The sequence below is a fragment of the Rhinopithecus roxellana genome, chromosome 21, assembly GCF_007565055.1.
Source record: "Rhinopithecus roxellana isolate Shanxi Qingling chromosome 21, ASM756505v1, whole genome shotgun sequence".
NCBI lineage: Eukaryota > Metazoa > Chordata > Mammalia > Primates > Cercopithecidae > Rhinopithecus > Rhinopithecus roxellana.
In genome coordinates this window covers 22,482,308-22,501,903 of record NC_044569.1, presented here as the reverse complement: position 1 = coordinate 22,501,903, position 19,596 = coordinate 22,482,308, and the positions used below count along the sequence as shown (strand labels likewise).

The window sequence follows — 19,596 nt, the reverse complement described above, 5'->3', positions numbered from 1 at the left end:
TCCTCCCTCCTTCCTTTCCCTTCCTTTTTCTTTCCTTCTTCTTTCCCCTTCCCTTCTTCCTTCCTTCCTTCCTTCCTTCCTTTTCCTTCCTCCTTCTTTCTTTTCTTCTCGTTCTCTTTCTCTTGCTATGTCTTCCAGGCTAGAGTGCAGTGGTGCGATCTCAGCTCACAGCAACCTGCGCCTTCCAGGTTCAAGAGATTCTCATACCTCAGCTCCAAAGGCTGCGATCATGCCCAGTTAATTTTTTATTTTTTATTTTTATTTTTTGAGACGGAGTCTGGCTCTGTCGGGGCTGGAGTGCAGTGGCCGGATCTCAGCTCACTGCAAGCTCCGCCTCCCGGGTTTAAGCCATTCTCCTGCCTCAGCCTCCCGAGTAGCTGGGACTACAGGCGCCCGCCACCTCACCCGGCTAGTTTTTTGTATTTTTTAGTAGAGACGGGGTTTCACCGTGTTAGCCAGGATGGTCTCGATCTCCTGACCTCGTGATCCGCCCGTCTCGGCCTCCCAAAGTGCTGGGATTACAGGCTTGAGCCACCGCGCCCGGCTAATTTTTTTTTAGTAGAGATAGGGCTTCACCATGTTGCCCAGGCGGGCCTTGAACTCCTGAGGTCAAGCAGTCCACTTGCCTCAGCCTCCCAAAGTACTGGGATTACAGGCATGAGCCACCGTGGCTGGCACAAACTGAGTTTCTTGATTCTCACATCCATATCAATGGATTTGTCTTCCACACAGACAGGACTAATAATTTTATCCCTAACCGGGTATAGTAGGTGAAAAAACAGCCAGGTGCTAGGCATGGAATGGCAGGTCTTGTTTCTCCAACAGAGGTTGGGATCTCAGGGTTATCAGAGTTTCCGAGTAGGTTTCCATTGGACCAAAGAGATCTTGGTTGAGAAAGATCAAACGTATGTTAAAAAATACAATGGGAGAGGGAAAGAAAATCAAGGGTTTTCCAAGACCTGGAATTCTTAGCCTAGGGTCTTTGATTATTTATTTATGAGACAAGGCCTGGAGTACCAGTTGGAATGCAGTGGCAAGATCACGGCTCACTACAGCCTCCGCACTCCTGGGCTCAAGCGATCTTCCTGTCCCAGCCCCCAAAGTGCTGGGATTATAGACGTGAGCCACCGTGCCCAGCCTTAGCCTAGGAATTGAAGCTGGGAAGATGTACTTCAAAAAACAATTATTGTGGTTAAATATACACAATGGGAAATTTACCATTTTAACTATTTTTCAGTCTGTGGTTTTGTGGTATTAGGTGCACTCACATTGCTGTGCAACATCACCATCACTATCTCCAGGTGGTTTTCATTTTCCCAAACTGAAGTTCGGTGAATGCCCCATTAAACACCAACTCCCCACCCTACCCTCCATACCGAGGCTGGCAGCCAGCATTCTACTTCCTGTGTTTTTTGTTTTTGTTTTAGAGACAGGGTCTTGCTCTGTCACCCAGGCTGGACTGCAGTGGTGCGATTATAATTCACTGCATCTTTGAACTCCTGGGCTCAAGCAATCCTCCAGCCTCTGCCTCCTAAGTAGCTAGAATGACAGGCTGTAATTGTTGTTGTTGTTGTTGCTGGTAGAGACGGAGTCTCACTATGTCGCACAGACTAGTCTCTGATTTTGACGTTAGGGACATCATGTAAGTGGAATCAGACAATATTTGTCCTTTCCTAACCGACATATTTTACTCAACATAACGTCTTCAAGGTTAAACCATGTCATAACATGTACCAGAATTTCCTTCCGTTTGAAGGCTTAATAATATGTCATTGTGGGCTGGTCGCAGTGGCTCACGCCTGTAATCCCAGCACTTTGGAGGCCGAGGCGGGCGGATCACGAGGTCAGGAGATCAAAACCATCCTGGCTAACATGGTGAAACCCTGTCTCTAAAAATACAAAAAAATAGCCGGACGTGGTGGCGGGCACCTGTAGTACCAGCTACTCAGGAGGCTGAGGCAGGAGAATGGCGTGAACCCGGGGGATGGATTTTGCAGTGAGCCGAGATCAGTCCACTGCACTCCAGCCTGGGTGACAGAGTGAGACTCCGTCTCAAAAAATAAATAAATAAAATAAAAATAAATAAATAAATAAAAATAATATATCATTGTGTGCATATGAGGCAGGAAAACAGCACAGGGAATTGGAGGTCGAACACAGGGTGGAGTGAGTAGACACAGATGCAAGGTAAGGGGCGAGTGAGTGAGAAGCAAGATAAGAAGCAGAAGCTGAGCAACCAAAACAAGAGTGAGATTAAAAAGCAAGAAGCCGCCATAGCTGGCTACATCTGGACCAAATCTGTCACGGGAGCCCCTGAGAGATGGGCATATGCATTAGAGAGAAAAAGTATCCTTAATATGACCCCGTATGATAATCAGCTCACTGAAGCTCATACATATGGACTATTTTCATGCATGTATTTAAAATTATGGGATGGAGGCAACATGTAAGCACATAAGAGCCAAAGTAAGCAACCTCCGTATCAATCAAAAGGCAGGTGCTGGCTAGAGATTAGGCAGCCTTGGTAAGAGAGAAAAAAAAAAAACATATAAAAGAGAGCCCAAATACCCAAACTGGTACTGATCTCATTCGCAGAGGTCAACCACGCTGCCCTCATGAGAGTGTCATCCTGTGCTGAATAAACCTCTGCTGTTTGCTATTTTGGTGTTGTCACGTCCAATTTCTTTGTTCAGGACACCAAGAGCCTGGAACTAAACGGCACCACCACGGTAACACGCACACCGTATTCTGTGTATCCCTCCACTGACAATCATGGGAGCACTTGTGTTGCTTCTAGCCTTGGGGGATTGTGAGCAATGCTGCCTTGACATGGGGTGCAAATGCTGTTCAAGACCCTGCTTTCAATTTTGGGTATCCAGAAGTGAGATTGCTGGATCATGTGGTAATTCTATGTTTAAGTTTTTGGGGAACTGCCAGACTGGTTTTCCATAGTGACTATATCATTTTACATTCCCACCAGCAGTGTATGAGGGTTCTAATTTCTCCACATCTCCATCAGCACTTGTTGTTGTCTGTCTTTGATTCTAGCCATCCTAGTGGGTGTGAAGTAGTGTCTTCGTTCATTTTGTGCTGCTGTAACCGAAGACCCAAGGCTGAGTAATTTATGAAGAAACAGAGATGTATTTTTTTTACACTTCTAGAGGCTGGAAAGTCCGAGATGCAGTGGTTGGCTTCTGGCGAGGGCCATTGTGCTGTGTCATCCATGCGGAAGGCAGAAGGGCAAGCGAGCGTGTCGTGTGAGAGAGGAGAGAGAGACAGAGGGGAGAGAGGCCCTTATTACCTAGTCACTTATTTGGGTTACACCTATGAATACTGTTGCCCCTGGGGCTGGTTTCCAGCACACCTACTTTGGGGGACACATCTAAACCATAACAAGTGGTGCCTGCTATGCTTGTGGTTTTGAGCTGCGTCTCCCTAATGACTACTGACATTAAGCGTCTTTTAATGTACTGACTAGACATTCTCATATCTTCTCTGAAGAAATGTCTTTTCAGATCCTTTCCCATTATTTTAAGTTTAAATCTAAATTTCAGATTCCTGGGGTACATGTTCAAGTTTGTTACAAGGGTATGTTGCATGATGCTGAGGTTTGGAGTGAGCATAGAACCCAAAATAAAGCCTTTTAGGCCAGGCCTGGTGGCTCACCCCTGTAATCCCAGCACCTTGGGAGGCCAAGGCAGGCGGATCACCTGAGGTCGGGAGTTTGAGATCACCCTGACCAACATGGAGAAACCCTGCCTCTACTAAAAGTACAAAATAGCCAGAAGAAGAAAGCTTTTCAGCCCTCCCTCCTTTGGAGTCCCAGTGTCCGTTGCTCCCATCTTTATGTCCATGTGTACCCAAGATGCAGTTCCTACTTAAAAGTGAGAACATGTGGTATTTGGTTTTCTGTTCCTGTGTTAATTTGCTTAGATAATGCCCTTCAGCTGCACCCATGTGGCTGCAAAGGACGTGATTTCGTTCTTTTTTTTATGGCTCATGGTATTCCGTGGTGTGTATGTACCGCATTTGGTTTATCCAATCATCTGTTGATGGACCCTGGAGGTTTTTCATGTCTCTGCTATCGTGACTAGAGCTTCAATAAACATACAAGTGCAGGTGTCTGTTTGGTAAAACCAATTTATTTTCCTTTGGGTATATACCCAGTAATGGGATTCCTGGGTTGAATGGTAGTTCTATTTTTAGTTCTTTGAGAAATCTCCAAACTGCTTTCCACAGTGGCTGAACTAATTTACCTTCCCACCAACAATGTGTAAGTGTTTCCTTTTTTCTCTGTGGCCTCACCAACATCTGTTGGTGCCTCACTGTGGTTTGATTTGTATTTCTCCAATAATTAGTAATGTTGAGCATTTTTTCATGCTTGTTGGCTGCTTGTGTATCTTCTTTTGAGAAGTGTCTGTTCAATGTCTTTTCTCCTTTAATGAGGTTTTTTTTTTTTTTTTTTCTTGTTGATTTTGGGTTCCTTATGGATTCTGGATATTAGCCCTTTGTTGGACACATAGTTTATAAATATTTTCTTCCATTATGTAGGTTGTCTGTTTACTCTGTTGATAGTTTATTTTGCTGTTCAAAAGCTTTTTAGTTTAAGTAGGTCCCAGATGTCAATTTTTGGTTTTGTTGCAATTGCTTTTGAGGACTCAGTCATAAATTCTTTGCCTAGGCCATTGTCCAGAAAACTATTTCCTAGGTTTGTTCTAGAGTTTTTATAACTTGAGGTCTTACAGTTAAATCTTTAATCCATCTTGAGTTAATTTTTATATGTGGTGAGAGGTAGGGTCCAGTTTAATTCTTTGCAAATGGCATGCCAGCTATTCCAGCACCATTTGTTGAATAGGGAGTCCTTTTCCAATTGCTTATTTTTGTTGACATTGTCGAAGATCAGTTAGTTGTAGATGTGCAGCTTTATTTCTGGATTCTCTATTCTGTTCCATTGATTTGTGCCTATTTTTGTACAAGTACCATGCTGTTTTGGTTACTGTAGCCTTGTAGTGTAGTTTGAAGTTGGGTAATGTGGTGCCTCTAGCTTTGTCCTTTTTGCTTAGGTTTGCTTTTTCCATTCCAGCTCTTTTTGGTTCCACATGAATTTTAAAGTAGTTTTTTCCTAATTCTGTGAAAATAACATTGATAGTTTGAGAGAAATAGCATCAAATCTGTAGATTGCTTTGTCTTTCCCCATTTTTGAATCAGGTTGCTTGTTCGTCTTGTTGCTAGATTGCAGGAGTTCTTTATATATCCTGGACATCAATTTCGCATCAGATACATAATCTACGGTATCTTCCCCATTCTGTGGATTGTCTTCTCAGTCTATTTTGTTGGTGGTGGTGGTGTTTGGCTTTTGTTTTGTTTTGTTTTGTTTTGTTTTGTTTTTGAGACAGAGTCTCACTCTGTTGCCCAGGCTGGAGTGCAGTGGCATGATCTCGGCTCACTGCAGCCTCTGCCTCCTAGATTCAAGCGATTCTCTTGCCTCAGCCTCCCGAGTAGCTGGGATTACAGGTGTCCACCACCACATCTGGCTAATTTTTGTGTTTTTTTTTTTTTGAGATGGAGTCTCGCTCTGTCGCCCGGGCTGGAGTGCAGTGGCCGGATCTCAGCTCACTGCAAGCTCCGCCCCCCGGGTTTACGCCATTCTCCGGCCTCAGCCTCCCGAGTAGCTGGGACTACAGGCGCCCGCCACCTCTCCCGGCTCTTTTTTTTTTTTTTTTTTTTTTTTTGTATTTTTTAGTAGAGATGGGGTTTCACCGTGTTAGCCAGGATGGTCTCGATCTCCTGACCTCGTGATCCACCCGTCTTGGCCTCCCAAAGTGCTGGGATTACAGGCTTGAGCCACCGTGCCCGGCCTAATTTTTGTATTTTTAGTAGAGACGGAGTTTCACCATGTTGGCCAGGCTGGTCTCAAACTCCTGACCTTAGGTAATCCGCCTGCCTCAGCCTCCCAAACTGCTGGAATTACACTTTTCACTCTATTGATAGTATCCTTTGATGCACAAACATTTTTAATTTTCAAGAAGTCCAATTTGTCTAATTTTTTTGTTGCCTGTACTTTTGGTGCCATATTCAAAAACTCATTGTCAAATCCAATGTCATGAAGTTTTTCTCCTATGTTTTCTTCTACTGCCTCTTCACTTTTTCCTGTGTGGGTCCACCTCAGGCCCAGATTCCTGGCCTCCCACAGACCTTTAAGAACGAAGGCTCCCAGGCACCTTCACACACCCCAGACAGAACGAGTGAGGGGTGGCAGAGTGGGGCCCGGGCGGCAGTGGCCTCTGTCCTGCCTGTATCTTCTGCCGGTCCTTGGGGCTGACCAGGACAGGGAAGATGGCGGCCCCTCCATGCTGGCCCTGGATCCCCTGGCAGCCCCTGGCTCCTGACACTTTCCAGTGACCTCAGACAACACAATTGAGAGTCAGCGCATTTGAATTCCAAACCCCATCCTGTGTGTGTCAGGTGGATAGCGACATTTGACGTATGTGGGTTGTTGTCTGGGTTTAATGAGAACATGGGAAATAGTATCAGTTCTTCTTCCGGCAATGGCATTTAGACATTTCCCTCTGTGAACCCTTTCCTGCCCTGCGCACACAGAATACCCCTTCCTCTGTCTCCCACCTACTCCCTCCTGACCATCCCGGAGTCCCTGGGAGCTTTGTGGCACCCCCACAGCCCACACAAGGTTAAGCCTTCCTTTCTCTCCTCCGAGCCCTGCCAGCATTGCACTGACTTCCACGCAGGCCCAGAACTGTGAAGGCTCGTTGGCATGCACGGATGTTGTGTGCCGAGCTCCTGGAAATGCAGACTCCTCAACTCTGGCAAGTGCCCTGAGTAGATTCTGGAGGGGCCAGGAGTGTATTTTCACAAGCTCTCACCGTGGTTAGGTGCTGTGGCTGAAGAGCCTGAGATGTGCTGTTTTAACCACCTGGATCTTGACCCCCTTACTGCAGTGAACTTTGTCCTGGCCCAACCACCTCTTTCACCTGCCACATGGAGGACTTTGCCACCTCCTCCAATGGCTCCACCTCCAGCATCTGCCTTAAAAATGCCTCTCATGCAGCGACCTGCCATCCTGCGGGTTCTCCCCTTGCTTACTGCCATGATCCCCACCTCATGGCCACATCCAGCCCCTGAGCCTTCGGTTTTTCCAGTTCAGCAAGAAGAGATCCTGGACCCCTCTGTGGGACCCCTACTCCTTTCTTAGGGGGGCATACCAGGCTTCTTGAAGCTTTGCTTCCTGAAGGGTGGTCCTGTGTTGTCTCCATCAGATCCAGCTGAAGAGCTTTGTTGGAAAGCCAGTCCTTAGTCAGTGTAGCCTCATGCCTGTAAGACCAGCGCTTTGGGGGCCGAGGTGGGAGGATCACTTGAGCTCAGGAGTTTGAGACCAGCCCTGGCATCATAGGGAGATCCCTATCTCTAGAAAAATAATAAAAAATAGTAGCCGGGCATGGTGGTGTGCCTCCGCAGTCCCACCTACTCAGGAGGCTGAGGCAGGAGGATCCCTTGAGCCCAATGCAAGGCTACAGTGAGCTATGATTGCACCACTGCACTCCAGCCTGGGTGACACAGCAAGACCCAATCTCAAAAAAAAAAAGGAAAGGCAGTCCTGTCACCTCCCAGACCAGACCACCTGTCCTATCTTGGTGGGGCCTGGGGCTGCTGTGTGCAGCAATGTTGGGTGTTCCTGCTCGGGCTGTCCCAGAAGCCTGACCTGAAAGAGCAGCCCGGGCTGGAGGGACGGCCCAGTATGAGCCTGGCCGATGCCGGCTGGAGAGGAGAGAGGCATTTCCAGGTCAGAGGGAGGCTCCTCTCGTCTTCCACATGGCCAGTTCCAGGCTCGTGTGGGCCGGTGGGGCTCCCAGCTCGTTTAGCTGTCTGGTGAGGAAAGCACAGCCCATAAGGAGAGGGTGCCCAGCTTGAACCTGCACCCAGGGTCAGCCAGTCAACATCTGAAGATAACCGGCTCCACGGGTGCCCACAAGCTCTCCAAAGTCCCAACGCCAGTCTGCCTTCACGGATGTCTGAAGCGCTTTATCACTGGTGAGCTCAGTGCTGTCGAGAGCTCTGTGGCCCCTGCTCTGCCTGAATAAGGGAGGAGCAGCAACCCCGCCCTGGAGACGCTGAAAGCCCTTGGGTCTGCGCCTGCCCCCACCACAAGGGAGCCGTCCCCTGAAGCCATGAGCTTGATGCTGGGCTGTCCGGGGAGTAAAGCTTCCGGTCTCGCCTCAAGCTCAGTGCCTGCAGAGTAAGGGAAGGGTGGGCGTTCTAGAACTTTCTGGAAGGGAGGAAGGAGGGCAGTCTGACTGGCTCCCTGCTCGTTGAGTTGTTTGTGGTTAGGGAAGTTGCCTGTGGGCTGATGAGGAAACTTGTTGTGGCCCTGCCGTGGGGCACCATGCCCAGCTCCTCCCGCCTCCAGAGATGAGCACCCTCTGAAGAGCCCGGAGGGGCTGACGCCAGCCCGCTGTGTCTGCCTCCTCTCCACAGAAGTCATTTCCTGTTTTTCCCTTAAGTTAGCTTGAGCGACTTCTGGTTCTTGACACTGAGGTGTGTTTCTGATGGAAACGCCACCGGCTTGTACTCCTGGTCCCCCATGCCAGGCAGGCTTTCCTGGGTGCAGCCATCCACCCTGCACTGTGGCATCTTCTGGCCCCTCCTCCTCCTCAGCACCCACCCACGCTGGCTTTCCTGAGAAGCCAGAAGCTGCCGGCAGGATTCCTTAGGCCTGAATGGTCGGGGGGGGGGGGGGGGGAAGGGGGGAGGGGGGTGGGGGGTTAGGGGGAGGGGGGTGGGGGGGAGGGGGGTGGGGGGGGGGGAGGGGGGAGGGGGGTGGGGGGAGGGGGGAGGGGGGTGGGGGGAGGGGGGAGGGGGGAGGGGGAGTGGGCCGGGAGCCGCAGCACAGCAGCCACTTTCCGCCACACCATGTCTTTCTCAACAGTCCACACTGGCCCCTACAACTGCATTTGTATCTCAGCCTCTCTCGGAGACAGAAAAAAGAGGAGGGTGCTAAAAGGACACAAAAAGTGGCAAAATGGTCGTGCTTTTAAAAAATCATTTTAACAGCTTCATCGAAATATAATTCACATGCCACAAAATCCATCCATTTAAAGGGCATAATTGAACAGTTTTGAGTATATTCACAGGGTTGTGCAACGTTCTTACGATCTAATTTTAGAACATTTTTGTCCCCCTACAAAGAAACCCGGACCTCCTAAGTCTCTCCCTCGTCCCTGCAGCCTCACCAACAGCAGTCAACGTTCTGTCTCTGTGGCCTGTTTCAACTCACCAGCACATGCACTTACCACACAGGGTCTTCACGCCTGGCCTCTGCCACCCAGCGTTGTCCCCAAGGCCCACCAGCTTCATAGCGTGCATCAGCGCCTCACTCTTTTGTGTGGCTGAGGAATATTCTATCACCTGCATCTTGTTACTCACTTACGGGGGGTGGACATTTGGGTGGTTTCCGCCTTTTGAGCATTACTGAGGCTGCAGTAGAATGGGTGCATTTGCGAGTCGTTTCTCTCGGTATATGCCTGGAGTGGGGCGGCTGGGCCCTGTGGAACCTGCTTCACTTTTGAGGACCCACCCACCTTTCTCCCAGCACTGCAGCCTTTCACAGCCCCACCAGCCGCGTGCGGGGCCACAATCCCCACACGCCTCTCTGACTTATGTTTGTCTCTGATTCTAGCCATGCTGGTGAGGTGCAGTGGGGTGGGGTGCAGTGGGGTGGGGTGCGGTGGGGTGGGGTGCGGTGGGGTGCGGTGAGGTGGGGTGCCGTGGGGTGGGGTGCGGTGGGGTGGGGTGCGGTGGGGTGGGGTGGGCCGTGGGGTGGGGTGCCGTGGGGTGGGGTGCCGTGGGGTGGGGTGCGGTGGGGTGGGGTGCAGTGGGGTGGGGTGCAGTGGGAGCACATTGTGGTTTTGGCCTGTGTTTTCCTGATGACCACTTGTAATGAGAAAAACCGAGAATCAATCACATTTAAAACCTTACCCCAAAGTAGGAGTTGCTGAGAGACCAAAGAATGACTGGGCGGAGTCCAGCTTGGTGAGTCGGCGAGTTTATCAGAACTCACATATGGGGCACTCGTGGGCAGCAGGACAGCTCCAGAGATGGGCGTGCTTCTGTCCCTAAGCTGCTTTTGAGCTAATTTCTTGCCTCTGCGCCGTGTGTGTGATGGGCCTGCTCTCTGCGGCGGTTCTCACATCCCCTCTGGGGTGTTTGGGTTTTCGGGGACACCTGCTCCTCGCTAGGCACCGTGGCCTGGACTCACCGCCTGGCCTTTGGGGTTCAGGCCGCGGACATCCGCCCTGAAGTAACCTGGCGGGACTGTCACTCCGCAGTGGTGATGCTGGGTGGCTGCGTTTTATTCATCCACACATTTAGACACCAGCGCTTCCAGGTGTGGTCACTGGGCTGGGCCCTGGGGATGCTGGGGTAACCCAGACACAGCCCTGCTCCCACAGCGCTGCACAGGGGCATAGACACCGCAACAAGACCGGTAACCCTAAAACACTGTCCGGGGAGGGGAGGTCACCCACAAGGTGACTCATGAGCCACAACTCAGGTGTGAAAGAGGCCAGGGAAGGCCGGGCGTGGTGGCCTGGGCCTGCGGTCCCAGCGCTTTGGGAGGCCGAGGCGGAAGGATCACTTGAGCCCAGGAATTCGAGACCAGCCTGGGCAACACAGTAAGACCCGGTCTTTACAAAAAATAAAAAAGATTAGCCGGATCCGGTGGCGCGCGCCCGTGGTCCCAGCTACTGGGCAGGCCGAGGCAGGAGGATCGCTTGGGCCCGAGAAGTCGAGGCTGTGGGGAGCCCTGGTCGCCACTGCACTCCAGCCTGGGCCACAGAGCGAACCCCGTCTCTGAAAAACGCAGCAGGGGTGACCGAGGCCCATGCATCGCCCGTGCGGAGCATTTTGGGGGTGCCCGTGGCGCCCACGGGCCCTCCTGAGTAACGCGGCTGGGTCCAGGCCGTCCCGGGGGCTCGGCTCAGCTCGGTTCGGCTCGGGAAGGCGCGGAGCCTGGGGGCGCGGACGAGTCCTCCAAGGCGGCCCCTCGAGTCCCTGCAGGTGCAGCGCCCGCCTCTCCGCTCCGCCTCCGCCTCCGCCTCCGCCTCCGCCCTGGAACGCAGCGCGCTCCGCCCGAGGCCTCCCGGCGGCCCACACAGCAATCGCGGAGCTTAGCTGCCGCCACCTCGCGCCGGGTCCGCGCGGCCCACGGAACCCCCCTGAAGCTCCCGGCCCACGATCCACATGGACGCGCGGGGCCCTGAAGCCCCCGGCGGGCGCGCGCTGCGGGATGCGGTGAGCCCCTCCCCACTCCTGCTCCTCCCTGGCTGGGGGCGCCCCTGCTGTTCTGGGGGGTTTTGAGGTCCTGGTAGGGGAGCCTGCGGTGCTGGGGGTGCCCTGCGGTCTTCTTGGGGACCTGAGGTCCTGGGCAGCCTGCGGTCCGGACCAGTCCTGTGGTCCTGAGGAGTCCTGAGTGCCTGGGAGGCCCGTGGTCCTGCGGGGGGAGCTGAAGACGTGGGGGACCCTGCGGTCTTGGGGGGGCCTGAGGTCCTGGGGGGAGCCCTGCAGTTCTGAGGGACCCTGCGGTCCTCGGGGTCCCTGAGGCCCTGGGGGGAGCCCTGCAGTTCTGGGGGGCATTGAGGTCGGGGTGGGCGGGGAAACAGCTGGGCCAAAGGGTGCCCGAAGGCCCCTTCAGAGGCGACCCACGAGTGTCGCCCTGCCCAGGGCTCCGGCCTCTTCCCGGAAATCCTCCCGCCCCCCGGGCTTTCCTACTTGCCAAGGGAGTTCCAGGCCCACAAGAAGACTGGCTATGAGGAAGAGAGCTGGAATCTGAAGGAATGTGTTGGGCGTTGTGCAAACCCTAACGTAAATTTCCTGACAAAGGTAGAAAGCCCTGGCATGGTTCAGAGGTGGGGCCTCTTCCTATGTCCACGGGATTCTAGATTCACACCATGGTACGTGGGGCTCCCTGGGATCTTGAACCCCCAGCTGGGAGAATTTTGTGCTTCTCAGCCTCACTGTTCTCATCTCACCCTGGACACAGTCGCAGGGTGTGAGGAGTAGATGACACCATGAATGGTGTGGGACACAGTCTGTAAACTACAAAGCAGTATATAAACAGGAAACGCTTTAAGTAGCAATGGTGATATTTCTGTATAACCTGGCAAGTAATTTTAGAAGAATTCTTGAGGAGCGCAGGGTCAGGAGATTTTCACCTGCGTCCTCCTCTGCATGCTTTATGGTCTGACTCTGGGCCAAGGTGTGATCCTCCTGCATTCATGGTGTGTGGTGTGAGGAGGGGGATGGGTCCCTGCCCTGTCTGCACCTGGCCCTCTCATGATTTCGGCGCTACTTGTTGAAAAGACTTTCCGGCCGGGCGCGGTGGCTCACGCCTGTAATCCCAGCACTTTGGGAGGCCGAGACGGGCGGATCATGAGGTCAGGAAATCGAGACCATCCTGGTTAACATGGTGAAACCCCGTCTCTACTAAAAATACAAAAAATTAGCCGGGCGTGGCGGCGTGCACCTGTAATCCCAGCTACTCGGGAGGCTGAGGCAGGAGAATGGCGGGAACCCGGGAGGTGGAGCTTGCAGTGAGCCGAGATCCGGCCACTGCACTCCAGCCTGGGCAAGGAGTGAGACTCCGTCTCAAAAAAAAAGACTTTCCCTCTGAATCCAAAGACCTTGGCACCTTTGTCTGAAGTCAACAGATTTATGGAAGGGTTTATCCCATGATATTTAAAATGTCATACGTGGGCTGGGTGTGGTGGCTCATGCCTGTGATCCCGGCACTTTGGGAGGTCAAGGTAGGCAGATCACCTGAGGTCATGAGTTCAAGAACAGCCTGGCCAACATGGTGAAACTCCATCTCTACGAAAAGTACAAAAATCAGCTGGGCATGGTGGCACACGCTTGTAATCCCAGCTACTAGGGAGGCTGAAGTGGGAGAATCACTTGAATCCAGGAGGCAGAGGTTGTAGTGAGCTGAGATTGCACCATTGCACTCCAATCTGGGAAACAAAGCAAGACCTCGTCTCAAAAAAAAAAAAGTCATATGCCAATAGTAAATATTTATTCAATTGTCTTATGGTTTATTTTTCAGGCAGAAAATCTATTTCAGGAACTTCAGGAACATTTTCAAGCTCTGACTGCAACATTAAACCTCAGAAATATCCTTTTCTACCTTTAACAAATGCCTTGACTCTTTCGGACTGGTAGACTGTCATGGAATATCTTTTTGTTGTCTGCTAGTAGTAGGTAATAGTTTACTTATAGGATTTCCCAGTATTTACTTCTGTGCTTTTATGGTGGCTTCCTGATGTGTTAATTACCCCTCACCTGTAGCCAAAGCTCTACCTCCGGCCCCGGTGGCTCACGCCTGCAATCCCAGCACTTGGGGAGGCCGAGGCGGGCGGATCACGAGGTCAGGAGATCGAGACCATCCTGGCCAACATGGTGAAACCCCCGTCTGTACTAAAAATACAAAAACATTAGCCGGGCGTGGTGGCGGCGCCTGTAGTCCTAGCTACTCGGGAGGCTGAGGCAGGAGAATGGCGGGAACCCGGGAGGCAGAGCTTGCAGTGAGCCGAGATCACGCCACTGCGCTCCAGCCTGGGCGACAGAGTGAGAGTCCCTCCAAAAAAAAAGCTTTCCCTCCTGCTTGACTGGCAACACAGGATGTCTTGTGCGGCAAGTATAAAGGACAGGAACCCAAACATGCAACACTTCCCAGTGGGGCTTCCATCAGTCCCCAACCAGACAGTGCACCCTAGACCACAGGCCCTCAGACGGAATCAGACCCCACAGGAGGGTAACACTGAAGGCTCCAGGCAGGATCCGAGATACGGCTCACCCAAGCTTAGTTTCGTTTAGTTTAACTTCATCAACTCACTGTTTTGTCTTAGAAACATGAAATCAAACAGAATGAGAATAGAATGTTTTTTTGGAGTTGGAGCAAATCTAGATAAGGGTAACAACTGCCCCAAGACTCGCCCAATTTGAGCTCATGCTACACAGTTAAATGTATTCCTTAAATATTGTGTGCTTGCGACTTTTGATTTTGTAAATGGGTTCCCACAGAACAAAAATGAGTCTTAAACATAAAATTAAACCATATGAATGTTAGTTTTTTCAAGAGTTAATTTCAGCTGGGTGGTAGTCTATAGTCCCAGCTACTCAAGAGGCTGAGGTGGAAGGATCGCTTGAGCCCAGGAGTTCAGGGCTGCAGTGAGCTGTGATCACACCACTGCACTCCAGCCTAGGGACAGGGCAAGACCCTAGGAACAAACAAAAAGAGTTAATTTCCATTATATTTATTTTTACACACCCAGAGTTTGACTAAAACATACCGATCTCCTGTCCCCAAATCCATGTCCAAGCAAGGCGAGCCACGTTTTCTAAGCTCACGGTTTAAAGGTTAAAGGGACACACTGAGGAACACTCAGGGAAAGAAGCTGATTTGCAGACACTAGGCCTGTCGTTAATTCCCTCGTTTTAAAAGTTGCATCTGCCATGGCTTTGCCATGAGCACGGTGACGGCAGGTGCCATGGGAGGCGGGGTCTCTGAGGACATCCTGGCTGTGCCTCCACCACTCTACACAGAGCTCCTTAACACTGCACTGGAAGAAATGGGAAATCGCATTGAGGACTTACAGAAGAATGTCAGTGACTTAATGGTGCAAGCTGGCATTGAAAATTCTATTAAACAACAAATGGTAAGGTTATTAGGAAACTATGTCAACCTTTTGCGTATCTTTTGATTGCTTTCATCTTGAAACATACAATCCCATATTTGTTCACCATGGGAATTGCTGCCTCTGTGCTGCATGAAAACTGCCAGGAATAAATTTCCAAATGCTCTTTTCTTTTTTTGAGGTGGAGTCTTGCTCTGTCGCCCAGGCTGGAGTGCAATGGCATGACTTTGGCTCACTGCAACCTCCACCTCCCGGGTTCAAGCCATTCTCCTGCCTCAGCCTCCCAGGTAGCTGGACTACAGACATGCGCCACCACACCCAGCTAATTTTTGTATTTTTAGTACAGACGGGGTTTCACTATGTTGGCCAGGCTGATCTCAAACTCCCAACCTCGGGTGATTACCCGCCTTGGCCTCCCAGTGCTGGGATTACAGGTGTGAGCCACCATGCCAGGCCACACCCAGCTAATTTTTGTATTTTTAGTAGAACGGAGTTTTACCACGTTGGCCAGGCTGGTCTTGAACTCCTGATCTCAGGTGATCCACCCGCCTCGGCCTCCCAAAGTGCCTCCTCTGCAGGGCATCTCAGGGCACTCAGTGCAACCCGAACCTATGAGAGCACTGCAGACATTCTCACAGCTTCTGAGGCTGAATGGAAACATGCCACAGAAGGCGGCTAGGATCAGAGGCATGTTTAAAACCATCAGTAAAAACGACATAGAAAAAACGACTCAGAATAGCACCCACGTAGAACAGGTCCTCCCACCTGTGCCCACGCGGATCTTCCCCAGGGACCCTCTGAACCTCCAGGTCAGAAAGCTGGTGAGCCATGACTTCACCCTGCATTGTAATTTTTGGGTGTGGTCTGTTCAGGCGGGCAGAGATGGCAGTGCTCTGATTCTGCTGGTGGACTGAAGTCCTCATTCCTTCTCTGAGCTCAGAGCAGAGGCAGTCTTCCCCCAGACACCTAACCGAGTTTCCTGCAGACACACTGGCATCTTAGCCTTCAGACGTTTATTCTGAAAGTCTTAAAGCAGTGTGTCCGCGGCCCCATACTCTGCAGCCTTCTGCCCCTTGCTTTTTTGTTCAGTACTGAGGTTCATGTCGACACGTGTGGCTCTAGGCCAGTCGCTAACTGCTGCTAATAGTCCTCTTATGATTTACTTTGTATTTGACTAGTATTGTTTCCAAACAATGCTGCACTACTCGTCTACTTCTTTGTGTACACACTGCCAGTTTCTCTAGGGGACTTGGTTATTCTGTACCTAGGGGCTTGTCGCCTACATTAGCTGCCACAAGTAATTTCTGGACTTCGCCTAGAAGCCATCCTGGGAAGATGGGACATAGAATTCACTAGGTACCCAGAGAGGCACGAGTTAATCCAACTTGATTAAAGCACCACAGTGCCACAGAGGAGGCAGTTAATCCAACCTGACTAAAGCATCACAGTGCCACAGACAAAGCAAAGCTTGGCAGCCATGCAGGCCTAGGTTTCAAATTCTTAGCCTCTGTTGCTGGCTGTAACCTGGGGAAATCTAAGCTTTGGTCTTCTTCTCTGCAAAATATCTACCTGGTAGGTGGTTGTAAGGATTTAAGAAAACTGCTTGCAAAGCACTTAGGTCAGGGCAAGGCAGACAGTAGGTACATAATGAGACAAACTTGAAATACAGAGTCCAAATCATGATTTCAACTGCACTGTAGCCACAAAGCACCAATGAGAATGTTATTAAAATCAAGGGTGAACATACTTACTACACCTGATAGGAGTTACGGACTGAACATTTATGTCTCCCTAAACAGCTGAAGACCTAACTGCAGCATGACTGTGTTTGGAGATGGGGCCTCTACAGAAGTCATTAAGGTTACAGGGGTCCTGAGGGTGGGGCCCTCATCCAACAGGATTCGTCTTTCTGAGAAGACACGCCAGGGGCTCACCTGCTCTCCCCCTGTGCCTGCACCAGAGAAGGCGGCCATCGGCAAGCCAAGGAGAGCCCTCCCCAGAAATCACACGGACCGGCACCCTGATCTGGGACTTCCAGAAAACAGAACTGTGAAAAGACGAGTTTCTGTTGTTTAAACCAACCAATCTGAAGTCTTGTTACGGCAGTCCTGGGCAGACTAATACAATATGCAACACATTTACAATAAATACACAATAAACACACAATAAACTTACAAATGTGGGATGTAATTGTTTTATCTTTTTCTAGTAACAGCCAATAAAACTGTTATCAACAAGAGACATAACTCACACATCATCCACCAATTACGCCATTGACAGAACTGTACCATTACCACCATCTTAGGGCATTTTTTCTGCCTGCTCTGCTGATGTAAGTACGTTTTCGTTATGTCAAAACTGAAACTGCCCATTAGCTGTCCCCTCCTATTTCCCCCTCCCTCCCAGTCTTAAGCAACCACTCAACTGTCTCTATGGATTTGCCTATTCTAGAAATTCCATATAAATGGAATTGCACAATATATAGTAACTGGCTTTTCACTTAACCGAATGATTTCAACGTTCACCCACGTTGTAGCATGTGTCAGTACTTCATTCTGTTTATGACCAAATAATATTCCGTTCTACGGATGGACATTTTGTTTAACCATCCATCTGTTGAGGGACACTTGGTTTCCACATTTTGGCTTCTGTGTACGAGTTTCTGTGTGGACACGCGCGTTCAATTCTCCTGGGTATGAAACTGCTGGGTCAAACAGTAACACCATGTTTATCTTTTCTTTTTTTTGAGACAGGGTCTTGCTCAGTTGCCCAGACTGGAGTGCAGTGGCACAACCATGGCTCACTGCAGCCTTGACCTCCTGGGTTTAAGTGATCCTCCTGCCTCAGCCTCCCAAGTAGCTAGGACCACAGGCAGGTACCACCATGCCCAGCTAATTTTTTGTAGTTTTTGTAGAGACAGGATCTCACCAGGTTGCCCAGGCTGGTCGTGAACTCCTGGGCTCAAGCAATCTGTCTGCCTCAGCCTTCCAAAGTGCTGGGATTACAGGCTTGAGACACCTGCACCCAGTCTGTTTAACTTTTTGACAACCGACCTGCCTGTGTTACCACTTTCCCACCAGCAGTGTGAGGGCTCCAATTTCTCCACATCCTTGCAAACGCTTATTGTGATCTACTTTTTGTATCTAGTCCAACTTGTGGGTGTGAAGTGGCGTCTCACTGTGGTTTTGGCTTGCACTTCCTTAACAGGCAGTGATGCTGTCTTTCTGTGTGCTTCCTGGCCGTCTGTTTCACCTGCTCTGGAGAAATATCCGGAGTGTAATACTGAGTGTCTGTTACATGCCAGGTACTCGAGGTCACATACATGTTCTCCCTAGCCCCTCACTCTAATATGGTGTTAACACTCTCCTACTTTATACATGGAAAAATCAGCACGTGGGAGATTAAACTAGAGATATGCATTTGAATTTTAAATCCATTTAAAAAGCACACCCTCATTTGTAGTGTATGGAAAAAATGTGCTTCATTCTGTAAGTAACCTCCTGTTTTCACAACAGCAATCAACCTCCTGACAGCAGTGAGCTCTGTGCACCACTCCTGTGCCCCGCAGGCACCATGTGCTTCCGTGTTCACATCTGTGTGCAGGGCACACACTATTATCCGCCTTTATCAAGGAGAAAATGGAAGCTCAGAGGAGGTGCCCAAGGTCACCTGGTGGGGCAGAGCCTGGGTCTGAGGTCAGAGGGCCCAGGGTGTGCTCAGGTGCCCCCATCCCCGCCCTTCCTCACTTCCACTTCAGAGCGTGAGTGTGCTGAGAAGGGACATGAAGCTCCCAACCAACCATCCACACTGCTAGGAGAGAGGGCAAGAGAAACCTGAGACTGGAACAAGGACATTTTCTCTTTTCTTTTGTGAGACGGGGTCTTGCTCTGTTGCCCAGGCTGGAGTGCAGTGGCGTGATCTCGGCTCACTGCAACCTCCACTTCCCGGGTTCAAACAATTCTCCTGCCTCAGTCTTCCAAGTAGCTGGGATTGCAGGCGTGAGCCACCGTGCCCGGCCAATAAGGCAATTTTCTAACTATATGAACTGAAGAACCATGGCTTCTATAGAATACGTTTACATCAAATACAATCTTGCGAAGAATAAAAGTAGCTCTTCTATTCCTTGCAGGGAAGGCTCTAAACAGTATTTTATTGTACTGTTCTTATAAGCACAGTAACAGTAAGCCTTTGGGTTCTGCCATGGACTGAACTGTGGAACCCAAAATTTATATATTGAAGTCCTAACCCTCAGCACCTCAGACTGTGACTTTTGTAGACATAAGATCCTTGCAAATGTAATCAGTTAAGATAAGGCCACGCTGGAGCAGGGTGGGCCCCAATCCAACACAGATGGTGTCACTACGAAAAGGGGAAATTTTGGAGACCAGCACCCACACAGGGAGGACACGGTGAAGGCAGAGATGGGCAGTATCCACACACCAAGGAACTGACAAGACCACCAACAGCCCCCAGAACCAGGGGGAGGCCTGAGCAGATTCCCCTCACGGCCCCAGTAGTAACCCACCCTGCCACGCCCGATCTCGGACCCAGCCCTGCAAAGCTGCGACGCCCGATCTCGGACCCAGCCCTGCAAAGCTGCGACGCCCGATCTCGGACCCAGCCCTGCAAAGCTGCGACGCCCGATCTCGGACCCAGCCCTGCAAAGCTGCGACGCCCGATCTCGGACCCAGCCCTGCAAAGCTGTGACGCCCGATCTCGGACCCAGCCCTGCAAAGCTGCGACGCCCGATCTCGGACCCAGCCCTGCAAAGCTGTGACGCCCGATCTCGGACCCAGCCCTGCAAAGCTGTGAGAGCTTCTCTGTTAAGGCCCAGCTCCGGGCACGCTGTCACCGCAGCCCCAGCAAACTAATCAAGTATGCAAAATGCACAACC

The 19,596-nt window shown here is 50.9% G+C and overlaps 1 protein-coding gene across 2 annotated transcripts; it reads left to right on the top strand.

Annotated features, from left to right (window-relative positions):
- The first annotated feature begins 10,734 nt into the window (after window positions 1–10,734).
- Window positions 10,735–16,882, top strand: HSBP1L1 (heat shock factor binding protein 1 like 1). Of its 2 annotated transcripts, XM_030925846.1 has the most exons (4): window positions 11,108–11,304; window positions 13,112–13,178; window positions 14,629–14,723; window positions 16,502–16,882. In XM_030925846.1, the coding sequence occupies exons 1-4, from the start codon at window positions 11,254–11,256 to the stop codon at window positions 16,511–16,513; spliced, it is 225 nt and encodes a 74-aa protein (XP_030781706.1). In that variant the 5' UTR covers window positions 11,108–11,253; the 3' UTR covers window positions 16,514–16,882. The 2 variants fall into 2 exon arrangements, with proteins under 2 accessions (XP_030781705.1, XP_030781706.1); XM_030925845.1 differs by lacking the exons at window positions 13,112–13,178; window positions 14,629–14,723 and having other exon boundaries at window positions 10,735–11,304.
- Window positions 16,883–19,596: the final 2,714 nt, after the last annotated feature.

Coding starts and splice junctions, on each gene's coding strand:
- HSBP1L1 (XM_030925845.1), top strand. CDS start 10,895: ATGCATCGCCCGTGCGGAGCATTTTGGGGGTGCCCGTGGCGCCCACGG.